This window comes from Podarcis tiliguerta (genome assembly GCF_965153285.1).
Source record: "Podarcis tiliguerta genome assembly, chromosome: 12".
Classification (NCBI taxonomy): Eukaryota; Metazoa; Chordata; class Lepidosauria; order Squamata; family Lacertidae; genus Podarcis; species Podarcis tiliguerta.
Genome location: NC_139545.1, coordinates 27461530 through 27487549, shown reverse-complemented (window position 1 = coordinate 27487549; position 26020 = coordinate 27461530). Strand labels below are relative to the sequence as shown.

The 26020-nt window shown below is 42.3% G+C and overlaps 1 protein-coding gene and 1 long non-coding RNA gene across 6 annotated transcripts in view; one reads left to right on the top strand and one right to left on the bottom strand.

The window, feature by feature from the left end:
* The window catches only part of HDAC9 (histone deacetylase 9), a 423892-nt gene that overhangs the window by 92521 nt on the left and 305351 nt on the right, over positions 1 to 26020 (top strand). Inside the window, exon 1 of one of the 5 annotated variants that reach the window (XM_083405344.1) lies at positions 12408 to 12563. The exons of 1 other annotated variant lie outside the window; for it this stretch is intronic. In XM_083405344.1, the coding sequence (XP_083261470.1) occupies positions 12494 to 12563 (70 nt within the window). In that variant the 5' untranslated portion in view covers positions 12408 to 12493. Of the gene's footprint in view, positions 1 to 12407; positions 12575 to 26020 lie in introns of those variants that run through there. 3 more of the 5 variants (XM_083405343.1, XM_083405345.1, XM_083405347.1) reach the window with 3 other exon arrangements.
* LOC310660671 overlaps positions 1 to 26020 on the bottom strand; it is a 365222-nt gene that overhangs the window by 285495 nt on the left and 53707 nt on the right. The window lies entirely within an intron of this gene.

Genomic DNA, 26020 nt, shown 5'->3' with positions numbered 1-26020 from the left:
GGATTGCTCAGTAAGTTTGATCAATTTCCTAATAAAGTAAAGGCAAAAATAATTGCACCCAGGTAAGGACTGTCATATTGCCTTGGCAATTTTCTCTGAAAGGACAAGTAACACATTTCAGGTTCCACCCAAATACTGTTCAGCTAGCAGACAGACAGTAGATGAGCAAATCAACTCTTAAGCATGGGAGGATTCTTGTTTCGGGGAGGGGTGAGGCAGTCCCCATGGGTGAGAAATGGTTAAACATTTGCTAGCTTCCCTAAACATTTACTACATGCAAATGAAGTGCTAACTCACTTTCTTAAAGTTATTAGAATATCCAGGGGGGAAATACCAGTCGCTTCTGAAGCCTTGATTCAGCTGAGTTTTACATACATTTACCTGGAAGCAGACTTCTCAGTTTCAGTGGAACAAATTTCTTGGGGATCCCTTTCAACTCAACAATTCTAAGTAACAGCACAATCCTATACAGCTCTAGCCAGAAGTAAGCCTCCTGGTCTTTATTTCTAGGTAATGTCAGAGAATTGCAGCTTTTGAGTGTTTAGATAGGATTAGCACACTTAAAATATGTTGCCAGTCCTATGGCTTGCTGCTGCAGCAGACAAATGTTTCATGTAAAAGTATATGTGTTTTTCATTCACCAAACCATGGTTAAGAATGACCATGGTTTGGCCAGGTTTCAGTGTAACAAGTAACCATTGTTAGTGCTCCTAGGTTTCTCTTTAGCATCAATTAAAGTATTTGCCCTACCACATATAGAGAATCTCGGAGTCTCAAGTCTCCAAGGACATGCAGAGTGATGTGTAGAGCGGAACAGAGATTAGAGATGCCCATACACAGTTTGAGACTGCTTGGGAAATATCTGGCAGAGGAGGAACCTTAGAAGGGGTTGAAGGCAGGGACCATCCGTCCTGGCAACTGCTCTGTGGGGACAAGACTTACTGGGAAGTGTTGCCAAGTTGTGTGTCATTTCTTTGAATAAAGAGTTAACTTATCTGCATCTCGCATAAACCAGAATAGAAAGTGCTCACTTTGCTGCAAACCAAAATGTGAACTGGGCAAATAACAGAATGTATGTGTGTGCATAAATCAAATAATGAAACTGAAATACACACCATATAATAAAATAATCTTTAAAAAGGCAAAAATAAAAATAAAAATAGCAACACACTTTAAGAACAACTTAAAGATCAAGGAAAGCCTGTCAAAGCAGATGAGTCTTCAGTTACCATTTGAAGTGCATGGTATTTGGTGCCTCCTGTTCTGCAAAAGGGAAGGCCTGTTATGCCTATGATTTTCTCTCAAGCATTAGGTAATCCTAAAGTAGTTAACAACAAATGTATAAATTACCCAGCCCTTAAACAGTTATCAGCTTGCTTTTACAGAAATTGCAGTGTAATCAAGTGACTGAGTAATAGCACCGCAGTAATTTCTGACTACCAGTTGCATAGTGCAGTTGGAAATTATAGGCATACGGAAATTTGCAGATCACTCAGAAGGCATATCTCAAACAGCCCAGAAAGCATATGTTACACCCACTGAGGTAAATGGGACTGCCCATGAATGAACCTGTGGGGAAACCCCCTGCCCCGTTCAAACTTGGAATATTCTTCAAACAAAACTTTCCAAAGCAACAGCTTGTATCAGCTAGACAGATTCTCATAAAATATAGATTTGGAGGTGTCAGAAGAACTGGTCTGGAGAAAACCACGTTCTCATATGCATCTCAAGTCTTCATGAGGATAAAATTAGGCCAGAAGGTGTGTTGCTTTTGATGGAGAGGCCCAAAGTGCCAACCACAAGCTCCTTTGACCCTTGATCTTTTTGACCCTTGACTCTTTCCTGTCACGGCTTGATGTCAGGATTGATAGATTACTTTCATTGTTAATGTGAGCTGGCAATGTTATTTTCCTCAAGATTTAAATTCACCCGTTTTGATCCTGGAATATGTGAGGTGGCTATCAGCATCCTCTCCTCCCTCCCAGTTCCCTTAGGTGTACACTGGGGAAGTAGCATCCTGCTCTGTGTTTTCATGGTGTCTATATTTTGTATATAATGTGTCTATAGAAAAGATTTATTTCACTTTTGCAGTTTTAATATCCAAAATATGTAATAATCCTGCCCAATCTGAAAAAGGCAGAAAGTTCATTTCATGTTGAGATTCATTTTCTTAATACCTCAGTCTGCCAATATATATAAAACACACCCTCTTGATGAAGTGAGCCCAATAGGGTGGGTTGACGAAAGAGTGAGTTTTAGCAGAACCTTTGTGGCTTATGTTTCTTCTCTCCAAACCTCTGGAGTTATTTTAACCTATTTTAATGGTAACTTTTCACCTTTGTGTGTGTGTGAGAAGGAAGTTGAAACAATGCAGTGAAAACATTCTGGCACAGAGGTGTGAGTGCTGAGACAACATTTTGGATGGATTAGAGCCATACATATAGCATGTGTGCATAACTATTATTATAATGGAATTACTATTTTCTTTAAAAAAAAATACTTTCACTGTGCGTATTTGCTTTTCAGGCTGCCAACTGAATCTAGCTTTGCCTGATTAGCTCCATTCATTTCCCCTTATTCTCATTTTCGCTTCCCAGTTCTAATAAAAAGACAATTATGTTTGTTTCCAGGATTGCATGTATCTCTGTTTACCATTACATTTCACAGTGTTGTTCCTGAGGCCATTACTTTGTTTCTTTGAATTGATGCTGTGGATTGCAAAGTTCATCCCCAAGTTTCTTACCTGCATATCTATTTGGGACTTTCATTTTAGGTCCTAGCATAAACCTGTTCCCCAAAACTTTGTTTTTCGTGTCCAGAGATCCCAAAAATGATTTCCATGTAATGTACCACCAAAAGCAAGGCACATGATGGTATGATCTGAAGAGTATGAGGTGCATGCTTGTAATATTTGCTGCTGCAACCTTTGTGAAATGTTATCACAGGAGACAAGTGTGGAACAAATGAACTTTGCCCAACACTCCTAGAACTGCAGAACTCAGAATAACTGCTGCTTGAAGTTTCACTTCTCTGCTAGGGTTTCCCAGCATGGCATCTATCCTTGCACCGACCTACAGAACACTTTGGTTCTTGCTGTCTTTATACTATTTCTGACCAGCCTGCAAAGTTCCAAAGGCTTTACATTACTTGAAACATCTATTCTTATTCTTAGGCCTGTATTGTTTATGACCTAATGCAACCCATCACCCAACCAATGGGGCCTGGGAAGTGGTTGAGAATTCCACCATTTTTGCAGTCCTAGAAAGGCAGTAGATTCATTTAGCCTTAGAAATTGATTGAGCCTAAATGGGGTGCTGCTTATGGCTTACTACAGTTATGTGAAAACTCTGGCTGGGGGCCTCAACATCTGGGCCTCGGAAATCTTTCATTTGACCTGCTTCACAGCCTCAGTGTTTTATGCCTAGCTAGAATAAATCCCTGAACTCTGACCATGCCTCTTGTTGGAGAACAGTGTGTGGTGTGCGTATGTGTGGAAATTAGCAAATTGTACAAACACAGTAATTTATGAGCAGCCTCACCATTGACATGTGGCCCTCAAAAGAGTGCCCAGAATGCAATGCAGCCCTTCAGCTGAAAAAAAGATTTCTACCCCTGGGTTAGTGGTTCACATTTTGTACAGGCTTTGTTTGTATCAGATACCTACATAGAAAATAAGGACCACATTCCCGTGAAACTCTTTATATGAGCCATCCCCAGTGCCCACGTTCTTGAAATACAACTTGGCAATGCTAGTTTGCCCCAGGATGCAAATTTCAATCCTTTGATACTACCAGAACAACATGGACTAAACTCACATATTTGGAGACAGGCCACAGTCCCATGGTAATAACACACCTTTTACATATATAAGAAGTAGAAGGGCTCAGAAATACCTACCTTCTATGGGACCTTTTGAAATGTTGCCTCAGCACCATGATTCTACCTAGGGTGACTGTTATGTGTGCTGGCGTGGTTGCTCGAGAGCAAACAGGCAAGACCCTTGCTGGTCTTTTCAAAGGCTTTATTATCGGTGCAAAAACATTCACAGTGCAGAACGTCTCAATTCCATGTCTTGCTCAGTCACTAGCAGAATCTGGGAGTGGGCGGTCCTTAAACTTTCCCCAGCAGAGTAGTCTCTTGACCCCCATTCTATGCCTCCGACTGCACAGAGAGGGCGTGGGCAAAGGGGGACCTGCCTCCCCCCCCCTCTTTGCTCCTGCTCGGTGCTCTGGCTCTCCCTTGCATCCTCTCAGCCCTGCATCCCTTCCCCACTGGCGACGTGGCTTCCTTTCTCCATGGAGGAAGTGCTATTTCTCATGATCTTTGGAGGCTCCCTGTAACCCAACTGTCCTTCCACCTCTCGCCTCTGAGCTGATGGCAGTTCCCTGACAGTGGCGTTCATTGGGAATCTCATATTCCACCTTCTACTTCTTAAATCTTGAACAGAAGGTAACAACTGCACTAGCAGAGTGAAATTGAGAGAGGAATTTCTGTGTGCGCACCAGGGTCAGAACCAATCTTGGGTTGGATGTGTGGTTGCCCTCTCCAGTGAGCTTTTGGAATTCCCACCCCAGCTCGCTTTTGGGTCCACCAGGACAGAAAGGGCTATAAAAGTCTCCCTGTTTAGACTGGGACTTTCCCTGAACAACAGAGTCTCCCTGGCTCTGCTTTGTTTCTCCACACTCCTCTGCTCTGCTTCCCTGGCTTATCTCTGTCTATGATTTCTCTAGGACACTTGGCAGTTCTATTACTAGCATTAGCAATCCATGTGCCACCAGCAGCCACATCCACCACAAAATGTTCTCTTCCATGGGCATGGCTTCTTCACAACGGCTTTGTTCAGTCGCAAACCCTCTGCTCAGGCCGTGGTAATTTTTTTTCTAAACACAGGAGCTTATTTCCAGTTTCTTTTTGTACTCTCCCATGGCGCTCAGTCACACATGTCTTCCTAGCTATATGAAGCTGGCAACATCAAAAGCAAAACTCTGAGTATAGAAAACGTTCCAGAAACTATCAGCTCTTATTTTCATTCTACGTTCCTTGAACATTAAAAAAAAAAGAATGGTAAAGACAATTTCCTTCCCAACATTTTCTAAAGTATTTTTTTGCTGAGTTTGATATATTTTTGTTTCCAAAACGTGGCCTGGAGCACTTTTGTTTGAGAAATTTCTGCAGAATGTCACCACCACAGTTAAAGGCAGCTTTCATTAGCAGATGTCTTATTAAGGAACCCATCCTACAAGAGACCCTTGGAGGGGGCAAAAGGAACCCTTGAGAACGTAAAGAGAACCAGGCTGGATCAGGCCAAAGGCCCATCTAGCCCAACATCAGCCTTCCCACTTGCAGTTCCCAGCAGCTGGTGGCAGTGAACATAGCTCCTGTTCTAACAGTCCCAAATGGAGCCCGTCTTTGTGTTCACTGGTGTCCCTCTACCAGTTGCAATGCAACCTCTGTCTTTTTCCAAGTGGCCTGGGAAAGGAGATTTCAGATGTGCCTTCCGGAAAGACACCTTGCTGCTTGAGGCAGAGCATCAAATGCTACCTTCCTATCCTTCAAGACACATAGCGCAAGACGAGTCAAGCAGAAGCGGCTGGATATGGGCTTCGCAGTTCCGCTACTGCTCACTTATTGTGTGAAAGTGTGACAAACAATCTTGACAGGAATTGCAAGAGAAATTTAGATCAAAGCCTAAACATGAGCAAAAACAAATGATCCTGCTTGTGTTGACTAATTAACAGTGTGCTCCATTTATGCGTTGCAATCACACATACCACATACAATGCAAGATGGGATGTCTTTGTAAACAAGAGCAAAAATTGCACTTAGGGCAAGTACTTATCTTTGTCCTGTGCTTTTTTAAAAATAAAAAAATGTTCTTTCATGACTATTATTTCTCATCAGTCATATTCAGATTAGTTACCTAATTTTAGTCAGGCAACCAAGTGTGTAATAAATGGATGAATTTAGTTGAGTTTAAATCTCCCCATTTAATTATCCTCTGCATTTGTTATTAATCTTAGATGTTTGAAGTATGATGGCAATTTCTTTTTCCCTGTGGCAATTAAGGCGGTAGTGGAATTAAGGAGTTAGTGGAATGGTGAAGAACTTCAATCTATCACAGTTTGCTTCAGTGACATATAGAAGCTGCTGGCTTTAAATGTGATGAGATCCAAGGAGCAAGAATTTGTGTTTTCTGAATGGATAGAAGAAAAGTTGTCTTCTGCTCTTTGGTCCATTTGCCCTTTGCTGGGTGAGTTTGTCTTCTTCTCTTTGAAAATTCAGCAGTACATTTCAGCAGTGCTGGAAGTCTCCTCGTTTCCTTTTGGGAGTAATAACTGCAGCCCCTCATAATAAGCAGGATGGAGGATGGTCCATTAGAGCATGTGGGGCACTGCCCCCCCCCCTAGTCTGCCCTTAGGTAGCACCTACCTGCCTGCCCCCTTACTTAAGACCAGTCAATGAAGTAGCAATGGCTGTCAGCTTCTTCCTTCCTTTGTGGAATTCAGCAGGGAAGAGAATGGGAACATAACCAGAATTAGTTGGCTCCACCTATCCTTGACTTGATTCTATTAATTTTGGGCCCCTGGCTTCTCTCCTACTAGTCACAACTGGCACCAGCTTTTACTGATCCTATGATACAAGTTGCAGAGTTCTTTCCAGAAGACAGGTTCTGAGTTACAACATCTTTCAGATTCTGTTTAGATGTTTCCAGGAAGGCAAGGCTGAGAGCGACGTCTCAGTATTTATGGGAATCTGAGACTTGCAAAAGTCCCTTAGTAGAGATAGATTGTCGTTGGGCCTTTTCATGAGATCTGTTCCATTCTGAGTATCTGTAGAAAATCAGAAAGTTGCATAGAGGTTAGCTCCAATTTCCAAATGACTCTAAACTTAAACTTCAAAAGAAGTTTACATTTTTTCCAGTACGGACCTGTTGTGTCATTGTATAGGAAGGCTTTACTTTAAGACTTGCATTCAAAAGGAATGTAAAGAATAGTTGTCTATTCAGAGTTCACTGGGGTGTATGTGTGTGTGAAATCCCAGAAATTCCAGTTGGCACCGTTGAGCTCCATCATAATGTAGGGGTTCGTAACAGGATCCTTAGGTAGGGTGATTAAGATCCTGGACCAGGCTGCGCATACCATTCTCCGTCAACCATTGGTGGCACTTCTAAATAAATACAAGTAAATCTGTGGCTGCCTCTTTAGTGAGTATTTGAAGCTACCGTGTACTGAGTGAGACTGCTGGTCCATCTGTCCTAATATTGACTATTTTGTTTGGCGGTGGCTTTGGAGGTCTTGTGCAGGTGTGTCTCCCAGCATCTCCTACAACTGGAGATGTTAGGGATTGAACCTGTGATCTTTTGTATGCAAAGCATTTGCCCTACCAATGTGCCATGCCTCCCTCACCTCTCCATCCCATGTTGTAACACTTGGGAGTGCATGATGTACCTTCACATGGTCTCATATGGTGTGGGGAACTGATGCCAGATCGGAGAGTCAATGGAAATTGGGGACCATCCTTTCATGACCAAAAGTGCCTTTAACTTGTGCTCTGATGTGTGGTGGTGGGAGGGAGGGAGGACAAGTATAGTGAAACCAGCTGGGTCTCATACATCCCTTTTCAACACTTCTGTATTTTTATTAATAGCAAAATACAATGGTCCTTTTTTCATCTGTGGTCACAGAGGATGTTTGCTTTTGGAAACAAGCAAAAAGCATTTAGGAACAAGTCTTAGGTGGGGGCTGGGGGGTGCCACTAGCTATCAGGAGGTTTGCGTAGACTTCCACTAGCACACTGGTTTAATTGAATCTAGGCCAAGGCTGCATAACCTAATTGGAACCAGTCATAGAATCATAGAGTTGGAAGAGACCACAAGGGCCATCGAGTCCAACCCCCTGCCAAGCAGGAAACACCATCAGAGCACTCCTGACATATGGTTGTCAAGCCTCTGCTTAAAGACCTCCAAAGAAGGAGACTCCACCACACTCCTTGGCAGCAAATTCCACTGTCGAACAGCTCTTACTGTCAGGAAGTTCTTCCTAATGTTTAGGTGGAATCTTCTTTCTTGTAGTTTGGATCCATTGCTCCGTGTCCGCTTCTCTGGAGCAGCAGAAAACAACCTTTCTTTTTAAAAGTGTCTTTTTATTTTTTTGTTGTGTCTCTGTGTGTCTAATTCATGGTTTTAAAACTGATTGGAAACTGGTAGTGGACAGGTTATTGGGGTTTTTTTTTGCATTTATTTTATCCCTCCTTCTCCCAGATATTTGATTACATGAGATATGTCTTAATTATTGAACTGCTGATCATGCTTTTTGTAATATTATAATGTTGTTGTCGTTGCTTTAAAATTTAATATGGTTTAAAATTGTTGTGAGTTGCCCAGAGACCATTTGGTATTGCGGCAACTAGCAACTTTAATTAAGTAGTCTTATAAATAATGACATTTGCCGTATTTAACAATCACAAGGAGAAAGATAAAGAATTGCTGTTGCATTAAAATAAAGGAGCTGGATTTGTTCTGAGGACCTCAGGTGCTGAACAAGCTTCTGGTAAATCTAATGCTTTCATATAATATGCTTTGGATTTAATAAAGTCATAACAAGGAAAGTCTCCCTATTTCATGATGATACTCACACCGATGCAGTTCAGGGACACATCTTCATGGATTGAAGTAGCAAATCCTTTGAGAAGGGTGTTCATTTTTTCAAAAAGCGATTCAAGCTCTTTTTTCTGATTTCTTTCATATGCACTTAACTTCCCTCCATCCTATTGGCTGTTGCAGGAATGTGCTGCAAAACATTTTAACAGTGGCATTCCCTAAGCTTCTTAAGAATGAGCTAAATGATGTTTACCAGTCAGACTTGTGCTGCCTTAGCTTAACTTTAAACCATGGGTGCAGTGTAATCAAGTATTTCCTTTCTTTTTTGATATGGTAAACCAAACAGCTGCCTTTTCTTCTTATTTTTCCTCCTGAGAAATTTCACATTAATTTATCCCTTGAAAAGTAGCTTTTTTTTTTTTTTTTTTTGCATCCTATTTAAATTCTGATTCTATCCCAAATGACTGCTGTGGAGATAAGCACGTTCTATATCCCACATTGCTTTGTTTAAAAAAGCTCTCTCTCTCTCTCTCTCTCTCTCTCTCTCTCTCTCTCTCTCTCTCTCTCTGTGTGTGAAACCAACTCAGCTTTTCTAGAAGGCCTTTTTAAATGTCTTCAAATCCCTTTGCGAAATAAAGTCATAATGTGGTAGCAGTAATTTCAAAAAGTCTCTCCTTTGTGGCACTGAATTTGTTCAAGCATATTTACATTTGAAACTGCTTGCTGCATGAACGTGGCATTGAAAGTGAAATTATGAACACAGAGGCCTTTTTCCAATCACGTTGCTGAAACCTGCAGTTCCTTATGGCAGCTTTCCTCACTCTCTTTTTAAAAAGCAGATACATATCTTTTTGGCTTGGGAAATAATATGCTCCCTCAAAGCAGTACACCCCTAGGTTATTGCCAAGGTAATCGTGTTTCCCAGGCTACCTCCCAACCCAATTTCATGTGGTTTTTCTCCCCCCTGAAGAGATGCCTTTTTGTATTGTAATATTTGAAGCACACACATGGAGACATACAATGTGACTGTGATCAGTGCGGTACATACTGCAGGAAAATTCGTTTTTTAAAAATGCATAATACTCCCTTAAAAAAAAAAGTGGCTGAGAGTTTACTTCAGTTGGTGGAATGAATGTCTTCTTCCCTGTTCTGTGAACATCTATGGTCTTAGCAGTGCACCATTTTTGCCGCATTGAAACACAGCATCCAGGCTCTCCCGGGCTTGTAGCATCATCAAATTAGAACATTTGAAACTAATTGTTCTATGCATTGAATATGAATGGTGTAAGTTGGTGTCACTGTGGAATTCCTATATGGGGGGGGGGGGAGTCTTGGAAGTGCCTTGGAAAAGCTGCCTGACTCTAAGGCTCCATTCTGCAGTATACACTTAAAACAGTATCAATAGTTATGGCTTCCCCAGAGCCCCCCCAAATTTATTATTAAACTACTTTGGGAACTGCGGCTTTGTGAGGGTGGTGGAAATCTCTGACAACTCGCAGCACTTTTAACAAATTGCAGCTCCCAGGATTCTTTGGCGGAAGCCATGACTGTTTAAAGGGGTATAATGCCACTTTAACTGTGTGGTGCAGAAGGGACCTAAGATGATTATACTGTATACAACACTAAGGTCTCACATCGAATGCAACTGATAGATAGAAAAGACTCTACGACATGAAAAAAAGAGACAATGCATGTACTTTCGTAAGCAAATAAAACCTTTAATAATTTTTTTTTTTTAAAGGAAGAAAATATATTAGCATGCAGTACCTTGGGGCAGTTTGCAGCTTGACCCTAGATGGTTGCTGCCAGTCCGATTAGACAGTATTGGGCTAGGTGGACAAGTAGTTTGACTTGGTATAAACAGTGCTATTTTTCTAGAAACAGAGGTCCAGAACTCATGATGAACACCTCCCCTGTTCTCTTATAATGGCAATGGTGCTCACCTGAAAGGTGCTGGAACTGAGTTCAGGTGAGTTCTGGCTGAAAAAAAGCCCTGGGCATAAGGCAGCTTCTTGAACTCCTGACTTTTTTCTGGAACTTGCAAGGTGTTCAGTGACATAACAAAATTGTACATAGGCCCTTTCCCAGGAATGTTGGGGCACTGAGACCCATGGCTTCAGTATATCAGAATGTCAGAGCTCATAAAACCAATTGACTTGTTTTGGGCTATAAGCTGCACAGTTACACGTACATAATGCTAGTGAAAGACAAGGAAACCCGTAGCTGTTCCATTTGTTTCCCTGGAACAAGTCCTAGAGTGCTTCAATTGTCTGGCAGATTTGTAACTTCTAATCCATTGATAAAAGAGGCTGACCGTTATATTAAGTAAATGATAAAGAACTAGCTTGCCAACTTCCAAAGGTAATGATTTAAGGCTTTAAGAATTCTGTAGCATAAAAAGCTAACTCTTGGGGATTAGCCAATCCTGAAATGCCATTCATGGCACCCACCCACACCAGTCCCCTTAGCCCCACTTTCAGTCATATTCCTAGGGCAGTTTACAAAAATATCCCCTCTCATACTGCCTCATTTTAGAACATCCTGCTATATTTCCTGGCTCAGCAGGCTGCATGTTGCTAATTGTGTGCAACATTTAGAATGTATGTCATTATCTCCCTATCACATTTTTGAAAATTCTAGAGGTCAAGCTGGAAAAGTCAAGTGCTCTTTTCTTATAGTTGCATGAAGATAGGGCATAGTCACCTGCCCATCCATACATCCCCTCTGTCAGAATGCATGCATATATCTCACTCTGATTATCCAGGCATTGCAAGCAATATATACAACACAACTTTGCTCAAATCAGAGGTAGAAAACCTCAGGCTCAGGGCCAAAATGTGACCCCCCCCCAGCCTCTCTGCCAGATCCTCAGAACTCCCCCTCATCACATCTCCCCCAACCCCAGGCTATGCCTCTCATGGATACGCCTTGCACCCCGGGTGTGTTTACCTAACTGGAATATGTCCTTGAATTATGGTAATTTCTCTCATTTGCCTAAGTGGAGGATAGAGAGGTGTGTAGGTATGTGTAGAAACTAGCCTACTACACAGTGGTAAAATTTGCTTTTTTGCCTCCACCAACATTTGCCTCTTGCACTGCCCACTACTGGGGCATGGCCTTTGGAAGACAGCCTAGAAAAGAATACTGAAAAAGGTTCTTTAGCCCTGCTTTATATCCAGCACTGGAATGACAACGGGTTATACTGAATCTACCCATATGAACAAGCCAGCAGGAAAGGATGGCGCCTTTAGCTGGGAGCAGAAACAACCTGAAGCGTACAGAGGCTCTGAGTTATTGGAAGGCTTTCTGGAAAGGAATGCAGCTCTCAGGCTTAAAAAAAAAAAGTTTCCTATCCCTGGCTTACACCTTCTTGCCTACCAGATTTTTTCCCTCCACCCCCACATTCATAACTCGTGTTGTGTTTGTTTCATGATACGTTTTTTCAGGTTGCATCCCGTGGCGACCCGGAAGTACCGCAAAGGGTTACTTCTGGGTTTCGCCGCTCGCACATGCGCAGATGTGCAAAATGACATCACATGCATGCGCAGACATGGCAAATCGTGACGCGCGAACGTGCAGATGCAGGTTGCATTCTGCTCATGTTGCGAACGGGACTCCGGAATGGATCCCGTTCGCAGCCAGAGGTACCACTGTACTTGCAACATCCTTCAGAAACACTGCTAGCTATTCCCTCCCTGCCATAGCACAAGGGGAAAGTCCCTGACGAAGCCAGTTCCTCTCTTCCCTCAGGAACACCCCAGCTAAGTTCTCTTCCCTTGCCTTATGCAGACAACCACACTTTGCTCCTTGTCAGGCAGCACAACCACTAAGTCGATTCTTAAAACAGTCAGGGACCAAGAATGGCGAAAACCAACGGCAGCTTCTCTCAGCAGGATGGCCAGAGTGCCATGTGTCGTGTCTGCTTTGGCAGCCTACCAGCCATCTGGCTACCCTTTCCAGGAATGTGCAGTATTGGTAAGTGTCTACTGCCTCCCTGTTCCTCCTTCCCAGTGCCCACAAGCTGGTTGTTTTTGGTATGCGCTGTGAGCAGACTCGGTGGCAGGGCTCCAGCTGCCTCTGCTGATGCAGACATGGTGCCAGATGCCAGCCAAGTGGTCATGGATGGGTGCGGAGGGGGTGGGGACAGATTGATCATTGGTTGTGAACTGTGGCAAATCTTGAAACACACCGATGTCGCACTGATTTCATGATGCTTCTGCAGCCTTTAGCAAACATCTGGGTGTCTCTTGAGCTAATTATGAAAGGGGAACAAGGAGCCTTGTTCCCTTTCAACCCCTCCCCCCAGTTTCTCCATAACAAAATATCTCGTACATAATTAGACCAAAATTGAGAAGCTAGTGGCAGAGAGAAAAGGGAAGAGAATGTAGATACTATTTTTGTCCCCTTTCTTTGATACACTGTGTCCCCTTCCCCAACTGAATCCAAACCTAAGTGCTGTAATTTCTCTCAGTCATCTCTTGTCTCATTTGCCTCTTCCTTTACTTTTTTCCATATATTGTTACCCCCCACCATTGCCATTTAGATTGAACTATCCTCTAGGGAAGGACTTGTTCTTTTGATGCTTATGTTAGTGAAGGAACTTGACCTGAATTGGCAGAGTAGACAAAGAACTATTCTTATTCTAAGTCAATCAGAGTCATATTGGGTCCAGGGCACAATGGGCTGATCCTCCCACCACTGGTACCACTGGTACCCTTCTCAAGGTACCTGACCGCTGCTGTTTAGATGGCAACATAGCATTTTCCAGTTCTTCATGTCTCTGATACAGTATAGATCATCATTATCTGTAGCCAGGTAAGCAGAATACGTGGGAGATTTGGAGACCCGCTGGTAGCTGTGAGGAGGGAGAGAATAAGTTGAGTTTTTATTGGGCTTAGATTCAGATCACTGGAGATAAACCCTGGGGTCCTAAGGCCTCCCTTCGTATAAAGGGTGAGCATTAAGAGCCACCAAAGTTTCTATTCTGAGCTCAGGAGACAACTACCACAAGTGGGGAGCTACTAAACCCTGTTGAAAAATCTCCTGTGCCTGTGGGTGGAATGCTGTGCACAACACATCCCCCAAACAAGTTATACTGGGGCAGTATTCAACTCATTTTTGTGCTAGTGTAGGGATTAGAACAGATTTGGGGAGGCGATGGGAGGAGAAGGGCATGTTGTTCTGCTGCGCAAGGAGAAATCCATGCGCTGATAGAAGGATCTGCTAAGTGCTACATTGGATACAACTCTTCATGTCTATTTATTTTCTTGCATCTCTGGGCAAGCCATGTGTACTCAACAATATTTGTCCTGGTGGCTTCAGGAGATGGAGAAATTAACCCATTGTCACCACAGCTGCCTCACACCTGCACAAGGTTTTGTTGTTTTGCAACAGTTGTAGTGACTTTCTCGTCAGCAAAGGAGAATTTAAAGGAGAGGCAAGGGTGGTTGGAAGGCGCCTTTGCCAGCTTGTGTCTAGAATTGGGTGTCATTCTGAGGAATAGTTGGCGGAGGGGGTTGCCAGGATAGTGACCACCATTACAGAGTGATTGATGAACATTTGGAGAAACTTCTTCAAAGTGGAATTCCTTTTCCTGGGAGAGCAGGGTGTGAGAAAAAGAAAAGGGAACCTTAGAAACTTCCCCAGAAAAAAGCGTCCTCAGCGCTATTTAACACTAGGTTGCAAAATAAAGCTCCATTGCCGTTTTAGAAAATTGAACTGGGTGGTTAACTACCTGCGTTCATAAATGCAGAGTTGTATCTCTCTGCTCTTTCAAAGGTTCCCATTGCCACACTTTTATTTTGGTGTTACATCCCCCCCTGCCGGCCACACCATGTCAGAATCATGATGCCGTGCTCAGCGTTCCCTGTGCTCAGCGGCTTCGCTGCAAGTGCAAAGAGCAGCCCCCGGAGACAAATCATTTGCATTACAGATGCAATAAGAGTAAATTCAAAAATGTAATTGCACTTTGCAGTGTGGTTATACATTCAAATGGTTTCAGTGTTTGCTCTTGCTGTGGGAGCTCTTTTGTTGAGTTAAAAAAAGCAAAAGCAAATGATAGTTCTGACAGAAGTGCTGAGACCTAGAAGTTATTGTTTGCGTTCAGATCGCTTCAGAGCCTTAATTTAAATACTTTATGAGCAAGACCTCAAGGGAAGACTTCTCTATTTTTCTCTCCTAAAAAGCTGGATAGTTTTTACATAACCCGCGTGCAGTATACTTACAGAAACAAATAACAAGTGTTGTTTTATTTTACGTGTGTTGTTTTACCTACGGTATAGTGTAGCATCAACTTTAGCTAGGAGTTCTCAAGTAATAAGGTTAAAGAAATAAACAGATAAATCTGGTTCGCCATCTGGTGCCTCCTGCTACTTCTCTGCATCTAGCAAGTCCATTACATCAGGGAATGATGCTTCCTTGGGCTTCCCTCCAGAGCTGCTGTGGGATGTCAGTTTTTCAGCAGGATTATGGCATGGAAGGAAAGAATTAAACCCCCTCTTCAGGTGCCACAGCGCCAATCCTGATGACCCCTCCTTCCCGTGGCAGCAGTTTACAGTAAAAAGACTCCCACTTCCAGTGAGCTTTCACCACAGTTTCAACCATAGCTGGTTCCAATATTATTCTTAGGTAGAAAGTCTGGTTTAACCCTATACAGTTGTACCTCGGCTTCTGAACGCCTTGGGAGTCAAACGTTCTGGCTCCTGAACAATCAAAACCCGGGAGTGTTCCGGTTTTCGAATGTTCTTTTGGAATGCGAACATCTGACGGGGCTTCCAATTGGCTGCAAGAGCTTCCTGCAGCCAATCTGAAGCCGCACTTTGGTTTTGAACGTTTCGGAAGTTGAATGGACTTCTGGAACGGATTCCAATCGACTTCCGAGGTACGACTGTACACATATTTCTTACAGTAACATAACTCGGTCTGAAAGTAGTAAACACACAGTGTTTTGAAACTGAATAGATCAGGGAAGTGTGACACGTTTTCAAATGTTGCCTGGTTTGAACAGAGCAACTGCCCCAAAGTATCTTGGGATCAGACCCTGCATATTTCTCTTTGAATGTCAGACTTTATTCCCATTTCTTCAGAAATGCTTTGTGAATGTAGAGAACCTTGATTTTCTGCTTACACAAGGAGGCAGGTAGCCGCGTCTGGAATGGTTCAGCTTCCACAATAAACTGTGGTGTTTTCCCCAACCACCCCGTGTCAAAGGACCCTGAGAGTTATTTTATTTGTTTTCCCAAAGACTATGATTTATGCAGGTTATTAACCAATGTCATAACACACAACTTTGCAGGTGCAGCCCTGCTCTCCTGACCGGTCGCTAATCTCAACAGAAGCTGTGTGCGCGCCACAGTTTTCAGTTTCATAGCTGAAGGGGGAGTAGATTCAAAGCTGCTTTGGGAGGGATTGGGTTTCCTCCAAGGCTTCTCATTTATATTTAAAAGATTGACTTAAGTTGTATCCACTTCCCATTAAATTGTGTATGAACTATTTATCACTCGTGATCAAATGGCCGTCTTGATAAATGTAACTTGTCCCTTCTCATAGTAGAGGGAATGCTCAGTGGTTCTGTTATGTAACAGGATATTGGCTATTTGCTTAAAACTCTGTACAGCTTGCTTTGGTGCTCTCTGTATTGCCCAGTGTGAAGAGGTAGCTTGGACAGAAGCCCAAACAAGCTGGAATAGTCATTCCCCCTTAATGATGGATAGAGGCAAGACAAGTAAGTGCCTAGCTTGCTGCTAGCCTGAGTCAGAATTTATGTAGTAGGTTCTTTAGCAACTCTAGAACCAGTATGAAATTTGCAGTTGGCAGAAAAGCAATTCAAGTAAGATGTTTCAGAAAATCATAGGAGTCGGATGTTACAAATGATTTATCTGATTTCTTTTCAAAGAGTCTGAGATTAAGGAAGGCTCGCTTTTCTTATAGAGATGGGAGAGAATGTCAGTGTTATTAATGAGAAGCTACTACCTAATTTGCACTTCTTAAACCAATAAATCAAAACACAGCTATTCCTCAAAATATTCTTTGCATTTTGCGATGCAGCTCTCCAATCAATGTGTACAAAAATTCATATGCGAAGTTTGACTCTGCATTAGTACTGTCAAAAGTCCCACTTCCTGGGATTTTCTCCCACTCTTTATAGGCTTCCAAAAGTCATGAAATGTGACTCTAATCAAGAAAGCAAGTTTCATGAAGACAATGCACAGGTTTAATGGCGTATCCTTTGCATGCAGATAATAATCATATACTGCTAGGAAGTTCTAAATTTTCCTGCCCCACAAACCATATTTTTTAAATGCCATGTGCACAGCTGTTTACAATGCAGTCCTAACTATGTCTACTCACTAGTAAGTTCTGTTGAATTCAGTAGGAATTACTCCCAAGTGAGGTTAGGATTACAGCCTGAATATTTGAGAATCTGACACGTTTCAACTGTGCAATTTCCCCCCATTACTTTGTTTAGTTCTCAGACTTGCTTTGATGTGGAACATTTTTATTTCTTGCTGTGAGTCTGAAGCAAGCAGTGAAGCAGCTTTTGGTTGTTGAACTGTGTTTGTGTGTGGATGCACCTTATTTAGATTGTGTGTGTTAATTTGTCATTTTAAATTTTGATTGTGGGTTTGGGCCCCAAATGTTGGAAGTGGCCTGGGCCCATCTGGACCTCTGAGAGGCTGTGCTGGCAGCACTTCTGTAGAAAGCCTTGCCCTTATTCTTTCAGCTGACATCAAATCCTCTGTGTTTTACACATTGGTTAAGAACTGTTCTGCTTTCCTGGGGTTTTAATGCTCCCTAGCATGGCTTTGATTTTTCTGCAGCTTTTAATCTGCTCCTGGAACAAAGAGATTTCCATTTATATGAATCACAAAATGTATTTCTCAATTATGGGTTGTGAAATAGCAAGGTAGAAAATTTTGCAGATTCGCTCTCAAAACAACGAACAAACCTAATTTACTGCTAAAGGAAACACCTCTAGAGGGCGGTGTAGCATTGCTGTTTTGTGCTCTTGGTTTTACATCTCAGTTTAGTGGTAAATAACCAAATAAAATCTTCTAGGGTGGTATTTGCCATAATGCTCTAACTAATGACTGTAAGGACCAATGAGAAACTTGTTTTAGTTGTACCAACAAGTGTGGTGATTGTTTCCATAGTTTGAAAACACCTGAAGTCTTTCAAGGAACCTTCATGAAAAAGCATATTTTAATATAACTGTTAAATGCCCATTTATTCCAGATCAGTCCCATTATACTCAGTGAGATCTGCTCCAGGATATGTGGATTGTATATTGGAACATTTTATCATATGTCAGCTCATAAAAATGTACGAACTGGAGTCAGGAAGACAGGACAAAATTACTTCGTTGGAGGGAAATGTCATAGCAAAGTGGTAAAACTACATATTGGCTCTCTCTCCCACTGCCCCAGCCCTTGTTCAAGGTGTATGCCCACATTTCTAGGGGCTAACTTTTAAATCTTCCATTGCTGTATTCTCTTGGTAGTATCCAACTATGCTATATTCAGAGTAGACTCATTAAAACCAATGGCCCTTCGTTGGTCATGTCCATTATTTCCAGTGAATCTACTCAGAATAGGACTAGCATTTGGTACAGTGGGTGATGGCTCATGTTAGTCATACTCAAGAGTCCATTAATTTTGATGGGTCTATTTCTTTGTATATCTTAGTTGGATATCCGTTAACATATTTATTTATTAAAAATAAATAGCCTCACTCTTTCCTTCTTCTTCAAAAAATGAAATAGAAGTGGGGGGGGGGGGGTTAATAAAAAATAAAACATCATACAGGGCACACTCTCACACACATGAACTAAGAGCAAAACAACAATTAATAAAACAGCACTCATGGAGACAACATCATTAATGGTACCCCACAGGGATGTGTGCTAAGTCCCTACCTGTGCTCATTGTACACATATGACTGCATATCATCAGATCCATTCACAGTAATTATTAAGTTTGCATATGATACTACCAAAATGGGCCTAATTGCAGGCAGAGATGAAACAACATACGGGGGAAGGTTCAAAAAGTATCTGCATGGTGCTCAGAGAATAACTTGCACCTAACTATTAGTAAGACAAAGGAGATGGTGTTGGACTCCCCGAGGAAGAGAGGGGAACCTACCCCATTGTATATTGGGGGGGGGGGCTCTGTGTGGAGAGAGTCTCCTCATTTAAATTCCTGGGAGTTTACCTTACTGAGGACCTCACTTGGAAAATCACCATAACCCAGGTGGTCAGAAAGGCCCAACAGAGACTCCATTTCCTCAGGGTCTTGAGAAAGAATAATGTTAAACAACAATTGATGAACTCTTTTTACCGGTCCATAATAGAAAGTGTCCTTTCATATTATATTACAGTGTGGTGTGCTGGCTTGACAGCCATGGACAAAAAATCTCTACAGAGGGTGGTGAATAAAGCACATGATATCATGGGCTGTCCCTTGAGTCTGCTAGATGATGTCGTAAGGGATCGTTGCCTTAAGAGAGCGAGAAAAATTCTCAGGGATGATTCACACCCTGGCCATCACCTCTTTAATCTTCTACCCTCAGGCAGGAGATATAGAAGTATAATCAGCTGTACCAACAGGCTAAAACATAGCTTCTATCCGTGGGCTGTTAGGCTGTCGAACGAAAATAATAAGTACACAGAGTACAACGAGACTAAGTGTTTGGTGGGGGGAAGGAGGCTCATTTAATTTCATTGTACACAGATTGTACAATGACAATAAAGGTAATAATAATAACAACAACAACAACAACAACAACAACAATAACAATAATATATTATTAATATTATTAATAATAATAATATAACAAGCTGAGGGAGTACTCAGTTGTGTTTCAACAAAATGTCTAAATGAAGAAAGTGCTAGTGCCTGAGAGGATCTCATTTGAAAGTACATTTTACAAGATGGCTGCCATATTGTTTTATTAGGAACACCTCCACTGCCCAGGGCATTTTTAGTTTTTCTTTTGAAACGCAACCTATGACTTTCTCCTCCAGAAGCCAGCACAGTGTCACAAGATTATGCTATTGCTGGTGTTACAGACAGATGTGTCAAGTCCAATGTGTCGTTCTCCAGTAACTGTAAGTTTTTAATCCAGAGTTTGAAAATTCTCGGTACAGAAACGTTCTGAAGGGAGATGGCTATCTTGGAGCTTTTCAGCACGACAACACGTTTATGAGGGCTCTCAGATCTCATAACTCCAGAAGCGCTTCAGAAACGAGCAGGTTATGAAAGGTTTCTCTCACGAGCAAAATAAATGTGCTATTTAGCGATAAATCATGACAGGCTCCTGTTATACCACATAGAGCTAAAGAATGCTAAGCAAATGACTCCCCTCCCCTTCCCACCGTGTGCTTCTGAGCCTCGTTATGAATGCTGGATTCCATTGCTGAGTGATACAAAAGCTACTGTTGCAACCTTTTATTCCCTGGGTGCCCATGAACCCTTTGTGAAGTAATTGAAGGAAATTGATGACATAATTGGGTATATCTTGGGTATCAAGAAGGCTGCAAGGGAAAACCAGAGCATAAAAGTAACCAGCTTTCCAAACCACTTTTACATGCAAGTTTCCGTTTCAACGAGGATTGCTCTTGAAACAGTTCATTGTGCAGGAAGCAATGTTCTTTGGAATGCTACAGTTCATAAGTTCTGGCCAATGCTGTGTGGGAACAAACATTAATCCCCATGGCTAAGAGCTATTAGGTCTAAGCGGCTGGTTATGGTTTTCGACTCTTGTGCGAGATGGAAATAAAGCACCATTTTCTTCAAGCCTTGAGATTGTCTTTGACAACAGTTCCAAGAATGGCTTGAAACAAATAAACATTGAAAAGTGGATGCCTTCAAGTATAGCCTGGCTTCAGTTTTTTGTGGTCTGGGTATCTCCTGTCTGGACTGCTGTAACTCACTGTATGCTGGGCTGCCCTTGAAGATGGTCTGGAGGCTGCAGCTAGGTTGGTAGGTGGGACAGCCCAATGGGACTGTGTGCTACCAGTCCTAAAAACTGTATACTGGTGGCTACAAGACACAAATCAATATATTTATGTTAGCATGTAAAGAAAGCCCTGAATGGCTTGGGGCCCGAATACCTAGCAGGGCACTTCCCCAGTGTTAACCATCTTGGACCCTATAATGACAGATGAAGCTTTGGTGCTGGTGCTGTCACTGGGGGTGCCCTGTTCACATTAACTTGTGTCAGGGCCTTCTTAGTGGTAGTTCCCCTTTTGTAGAATGCCTAACCTTATGAGGTGCACTTTTTCCTGTAATTGATTTTTGGGGGTCGTATATAAATGGCATACATAAGGAGGTGCTGCTGCCATAAAGAAAAAGCAGAATGGCTGTGTCTGACCAAGGGCAAGATTTTCTGAGAACTTTTCTTGGCATAGGAAACATTTATTGCAAATGCCACCCTTTGGTGATAATTAGAGTTGGCACCAAAGTGAAGTTTTGAGGACAGAACTTGTTACATATTTCCAAAGATTGGGGCGTTTCTGTGGAAGATGCGAGAGGTAAAAAAGAAAAGAAAAAGGAATTGGAAAATTAAAAGCTTGCTTAGGACTTTATTTATTTGCTACATTCTTATTGTTGATAATTCTTTTGGTTAGTTACATTTTGATGCCTATGCAGAGATATGGATAGTAACAAACTACTGTAGTTTCCTTTGTGAGTAAAAATGTTTAAGCTTTCAATTATTACAATGAAACTGTTGGTTAAAAATAAATGTATCTGCAGTTTCCTCTGCAAGTGCTGATCACCTTGGCTTGACCCTCAGTGTTTATGTGTAAAGGTAACAATTATGCAACAGCTGAACTATGTAGACTGGACCTTATTTCCCAGAAAGAACTGCTGTCTTATGTAGTCTGAATTAGCACACTTCTCTGTTTATGAAGCTTCACTTCATAGCTTTACAAAGTGGGAGGGAAGTCCTGATGGTAGCCAAAAATACAGACTTTCGAACATGAGGATGCCAGATGTCATTTCCATCTACTTTGCTGGAACTGTCACTGGTTCTCTGTTAAAACTCCACAGCATGTTATGCGGTGAAATTCCTTGCCACGTTGTAAACTTATGCTTAAAAAGAATTCTAAGGAATAGTTTCCTTAGGATGTGTGCGTGTCAGCTGTTTCAACCCAGAAATTCCTCCATTGTGTCTGCTTTGGATGGATACTAAACCCTATCGCATCGCTGACTCGTCCTGTGTAGTAATCTCATTCCAAGGCTAAATAAATATATACAAGTGGGGCCTTGCAACAAAACGTTGCAGTGTGGAGTGCTTCTGTTGTGGGTTCCAGCCTCTTCTTTCCTTCTTTCTTGTTTTCCTCCTTCCATAAGCATCAGTTGACATCCCATGCCCACTGAGCAGGCTCTGTCTGTTTTGGCTTTAACAATCCCTTTATTTCCACTCCGCCTAAATGGGGGTTGAATGGAGGCTGGGGTGGACACTCGTCAAAGCTAAATTAAATTATTTCATTTCTCCATTGATGTTTATGGACAGTTCTGTCTTCTGTCATTGGAACACTGAAAAAATAGCTTCTCGATATGAACTAGGAAGCGACTTAGTCTGACTTATTCTCACTATACAGCCTTGGGTATAGTAAAATAGAAAGGCGGTATACAAATTAAATGTGAAATGAAATGAAATGGTCCATTCTAATATAGTATAATATTCTCCTGTTCTTCCCCCGCTTACTCAATCTTACTTCTCCCTGTAACCACTCATCAGGTTCATCCCCGACCCATTAACGCAACATCCCATAGTTTTTTCTTTTCATGTGTGTGCATACCTTGAAGTTGCCCCAGATTTACTGAAATTTCCCTGTTGATCATTAGTGGTGTGGCTTTGGCTACAAGACCTCCTCCGCAGTCACCATCATTTCAGGCTGCAGGAGTAGCTGGAAGAGGGCTGCGGTGCACAGGTAAGCTCATGTTGGGAGTGGGCACTCCAGTGCTGCAGGTACCCCAGGGCCAAACCGTACAGGACTTGACTCATACAGTGTGTTTGAAAAGAGGCTTCAAGCTACTGGAGCTGTTGAAGATATATTTCAATTGGCCAGGCCCAGTCGGCAGCCACCTAACGACCGCTCTCTAAACAAATCACAGTTTCCAAACATCCATCAAAGAGAGCCTCATATATCACACATCACAGTAGTCTATCTTGGAGGTTATCAAGAGCATGCATAACCGTGGCTAAGCTATCCACCCAGAAAAATAGTGTGAAATGCTATGTCGTATAAATCCCTGTCTTCCAAAACAGTCCTATTAAAAGTTAGTGAAATGGCTTGGAAGGAAGTAGGCTGAAGATCGCAAGACACACACCTATGTTTATATTTCGTTAAGCTATTAAGGATGAAACCGTAGTTTTCATTTATATGATATGTTTATATCCTATTCTCCTTGTTGGCCACAGCTTGACACAGAGTCAAATATATTAAGCCCATTCATTTTAGTGCGCTTACCCTCACTTAACTCTGTGTTGGATTGTGGCCAGAATGTCCTAGAAACAAATGTAAGCACATGTTTTGATTTACCGCTCCCCTGCACCATGAAGTGCCCTTAAACTTCACAGTATGAGGCTGCAGTCCTAAGCACGCCTACTAGGAAGTAAGCTGCATTAAAAACAATGGAACTTACTTCTGAGTAAACATGCATTGGATTTCACTGTAAAATTGAGCCTCATCTACACAAGTGCTGATTCTGAATTGGAAAATTGTTGTTTTATTGTTGTTTTATTACCATTTTCGGGAACATTCTGAAACCTATAGTCCAAATAATTTTCAGGTTCATATGAGAAACTCAACATGTAATCATAAAAGAAAGGATTCATTGAAATTTCAATCACTATGCTGAACATTTTGTTCCAAAATTTGATTTGAGATGTGAAATTCAAATTTGAGTTTTCAAGAGAGGGGGGAAACCAAGTGTAGAAACTGGCTATTTGATAATTTCAAATTTGATTCTTCCATACTATAATCAACCACAATTTGAATATAGACTTTGCCTTGTTCTGGCTGTGGTGTTTGTAAACTTTCACACCACTAAAAGATGAGACACTTTCACATTAGAATGAAAAACAGCTATCAGTCTTGGGACACCTTAAAGATTAACAAGTTTGTTACTGCCTCAGGTTTTTGTAGACCAGGTTCTGCACTGTGAAATGCATGAATTGAAATCCTACATTTATCGGGATATTGGAACAGTAGCTTTTACATTCACCTCAAATAATAATAATAATAATAATAATAATAATAATTTATTTGTACCCCGCCCATCTGGGTAGCTTCCAAAAAAGATTAAAAATGCATTAAAATGTCACATTAAAAACTTCCCTAAACAGGGCTGCCTTCAGATGTCTTCTAAATGTCAGGTAATTGTTTATCTCTTTGACATCTGATGGGAGGGCGTCCAAGCGCAGAGGCTTTTGACATTCATCAACTCTCAAAGTTAACCTGCCAAAGGTCCAGAGGAAACTAAGGGACTTGCACTGTCCCTGCCTCCACCTGGTTCTCTGCTTCCCCCTGTTTTCTCCCTCCTGAGTCTATCCTTCCAAGTAGACCCTTCCTTCTTTTCCTGCTTCTGGAACCATCTGGCAGCCAAACAGGTGCTTCTCCTGAGACTTGGGCTCCCAGCCTGGCCTGCCACCACTGTTAGTCTTGAAGCTGGGGTGTGGGGATTGTAGTGGAAGAACTGGTCATCAAGGTAGGACTTAGGAGTCCTTTGCAAACCCAGGTGAAGCATGAGATCAACAGGTGCCATTTGAGCAATGTGGGTTTCCCCATGTATGTGGGTTTCTCCGTAGCAGGGTGCTCTCAACCCTCTTCCTCTGAAGATATCTCTCCATGGCCTGGGTCAGCTGGGATCCTGACAAACATTCAGTTGTTGTGGGAGGGCATGCCACTTACGGTTGGGGTAGTCTATATGACCCCATGACCTCTCAAGTCAAATCATCTGAATCCTTCCCCACAACATCTTCCTGGGTCTGGGGATTTTCCTGTGCATTCCCATAGCTCTGACCCCTGACTTTGTTCCTCAGATCTGACTCTCTGGCCCAACTCTTTCCTTCCGGTTCCTAGCATCTGGCTTATTTATGACAAGGCTCTTGAAGAATTGACACTTCCCTGTCCCTTGCTGATCTTCACCCTCTCTGTGATTTTCTCTTAATTCCCAGGTAGATTTCAATCACAGAGAAGACTCTTCATCTATACTCATGTGATCCCTTAAGCCTCTATCCCCTCAGTGCGCTGACAATTAAGTCATTGCAATATTGCTGATTTCTGCAGGTGTGCAGAAGTGGTGTCATGCAGGGACTCCAGTTTAAAAATAACAACCCACTAACCATTGGCGAACTATATTTAGGACATTATGTAGTGATTAGATTGCTCACAGCCAAGAAGAAAGTTCAGTAAGCTTGCTTTCCCCCCATTACTTCGCTAAAATACTGCAGCTTGGAAGAAAGCGTCAAGCAGAGACTTGGCATCACACTTTGGACTCGCCAGTGAAATAAGATGTATTGAGAATACAGTGATTTGCAGTAACCTTAAATATGATGGCTATAGTCTGTAATGTTCCTGTAGGTGCATGGATGGCTTTCCAATTCCCCCAATTTCTAACAGCAACTTCTCATGCTGTGTCAGAGTCAGCTGCTGTGAACTCCTTCCCCTCCAAAAAAAGCCAGCAGTTACTGTAGGGTTCTGTTATAGGCCATTACATGTACGGCAAAGATATATCTTGGAAGTCCAGCTGCCCACGTAAACATCATCATGCTGTCCTCTGGCAAGAGTGGCCAGTGTGGTGTCCTCATTGTTGTTGTGCTACAGCCCCTAAAGCATCTAGAGGGCACCAGGTTGGCCAATGCTCCTTTAAAGCTAGAGGAAAGGTCCCACAGGCTCCATAGCTCTTCTGGCTGTAGAGAACTGCTTGACTTGCTAGGCTGTTTTGAGTGATCTAATATTGTAAGCTTCGCTACGTGGTGTCAAAGGGAATGTGAGCTTTTTTCACACATGGCAGAGGCACAAATGAAGGAGCACTCTTGCGAGTCTCAAGGCAGCAAATGAAACCGAAATGCTAGTTTGTGGTGATCCCGGTTTGGGCATATTCTTTACATCAAGCGAGAATGAAGGCTGCCCCATCTGCTTCCTTCTGTAAGTACTAATTGTTTAGGTTATCCAGAGAATCAAAGAGATATGAGAACCTGACTGCAGCTCTCGAAGTGACAGCCAGACTGGTTTTAGCCCTTCGTTAGAGGACCGGTGGTTCCTGGGAGCTCCCTCTTCCCCTCTCCAGGAATTACAATTACTGTAAGTTTGTGAAATCTTATAAGTGACATGGTGCTCCCCCAGATGTTGGCGGGTTACAACTCTGATCACCTCTGACCATGGGCCACAGTGGCTGAGGCGGATAG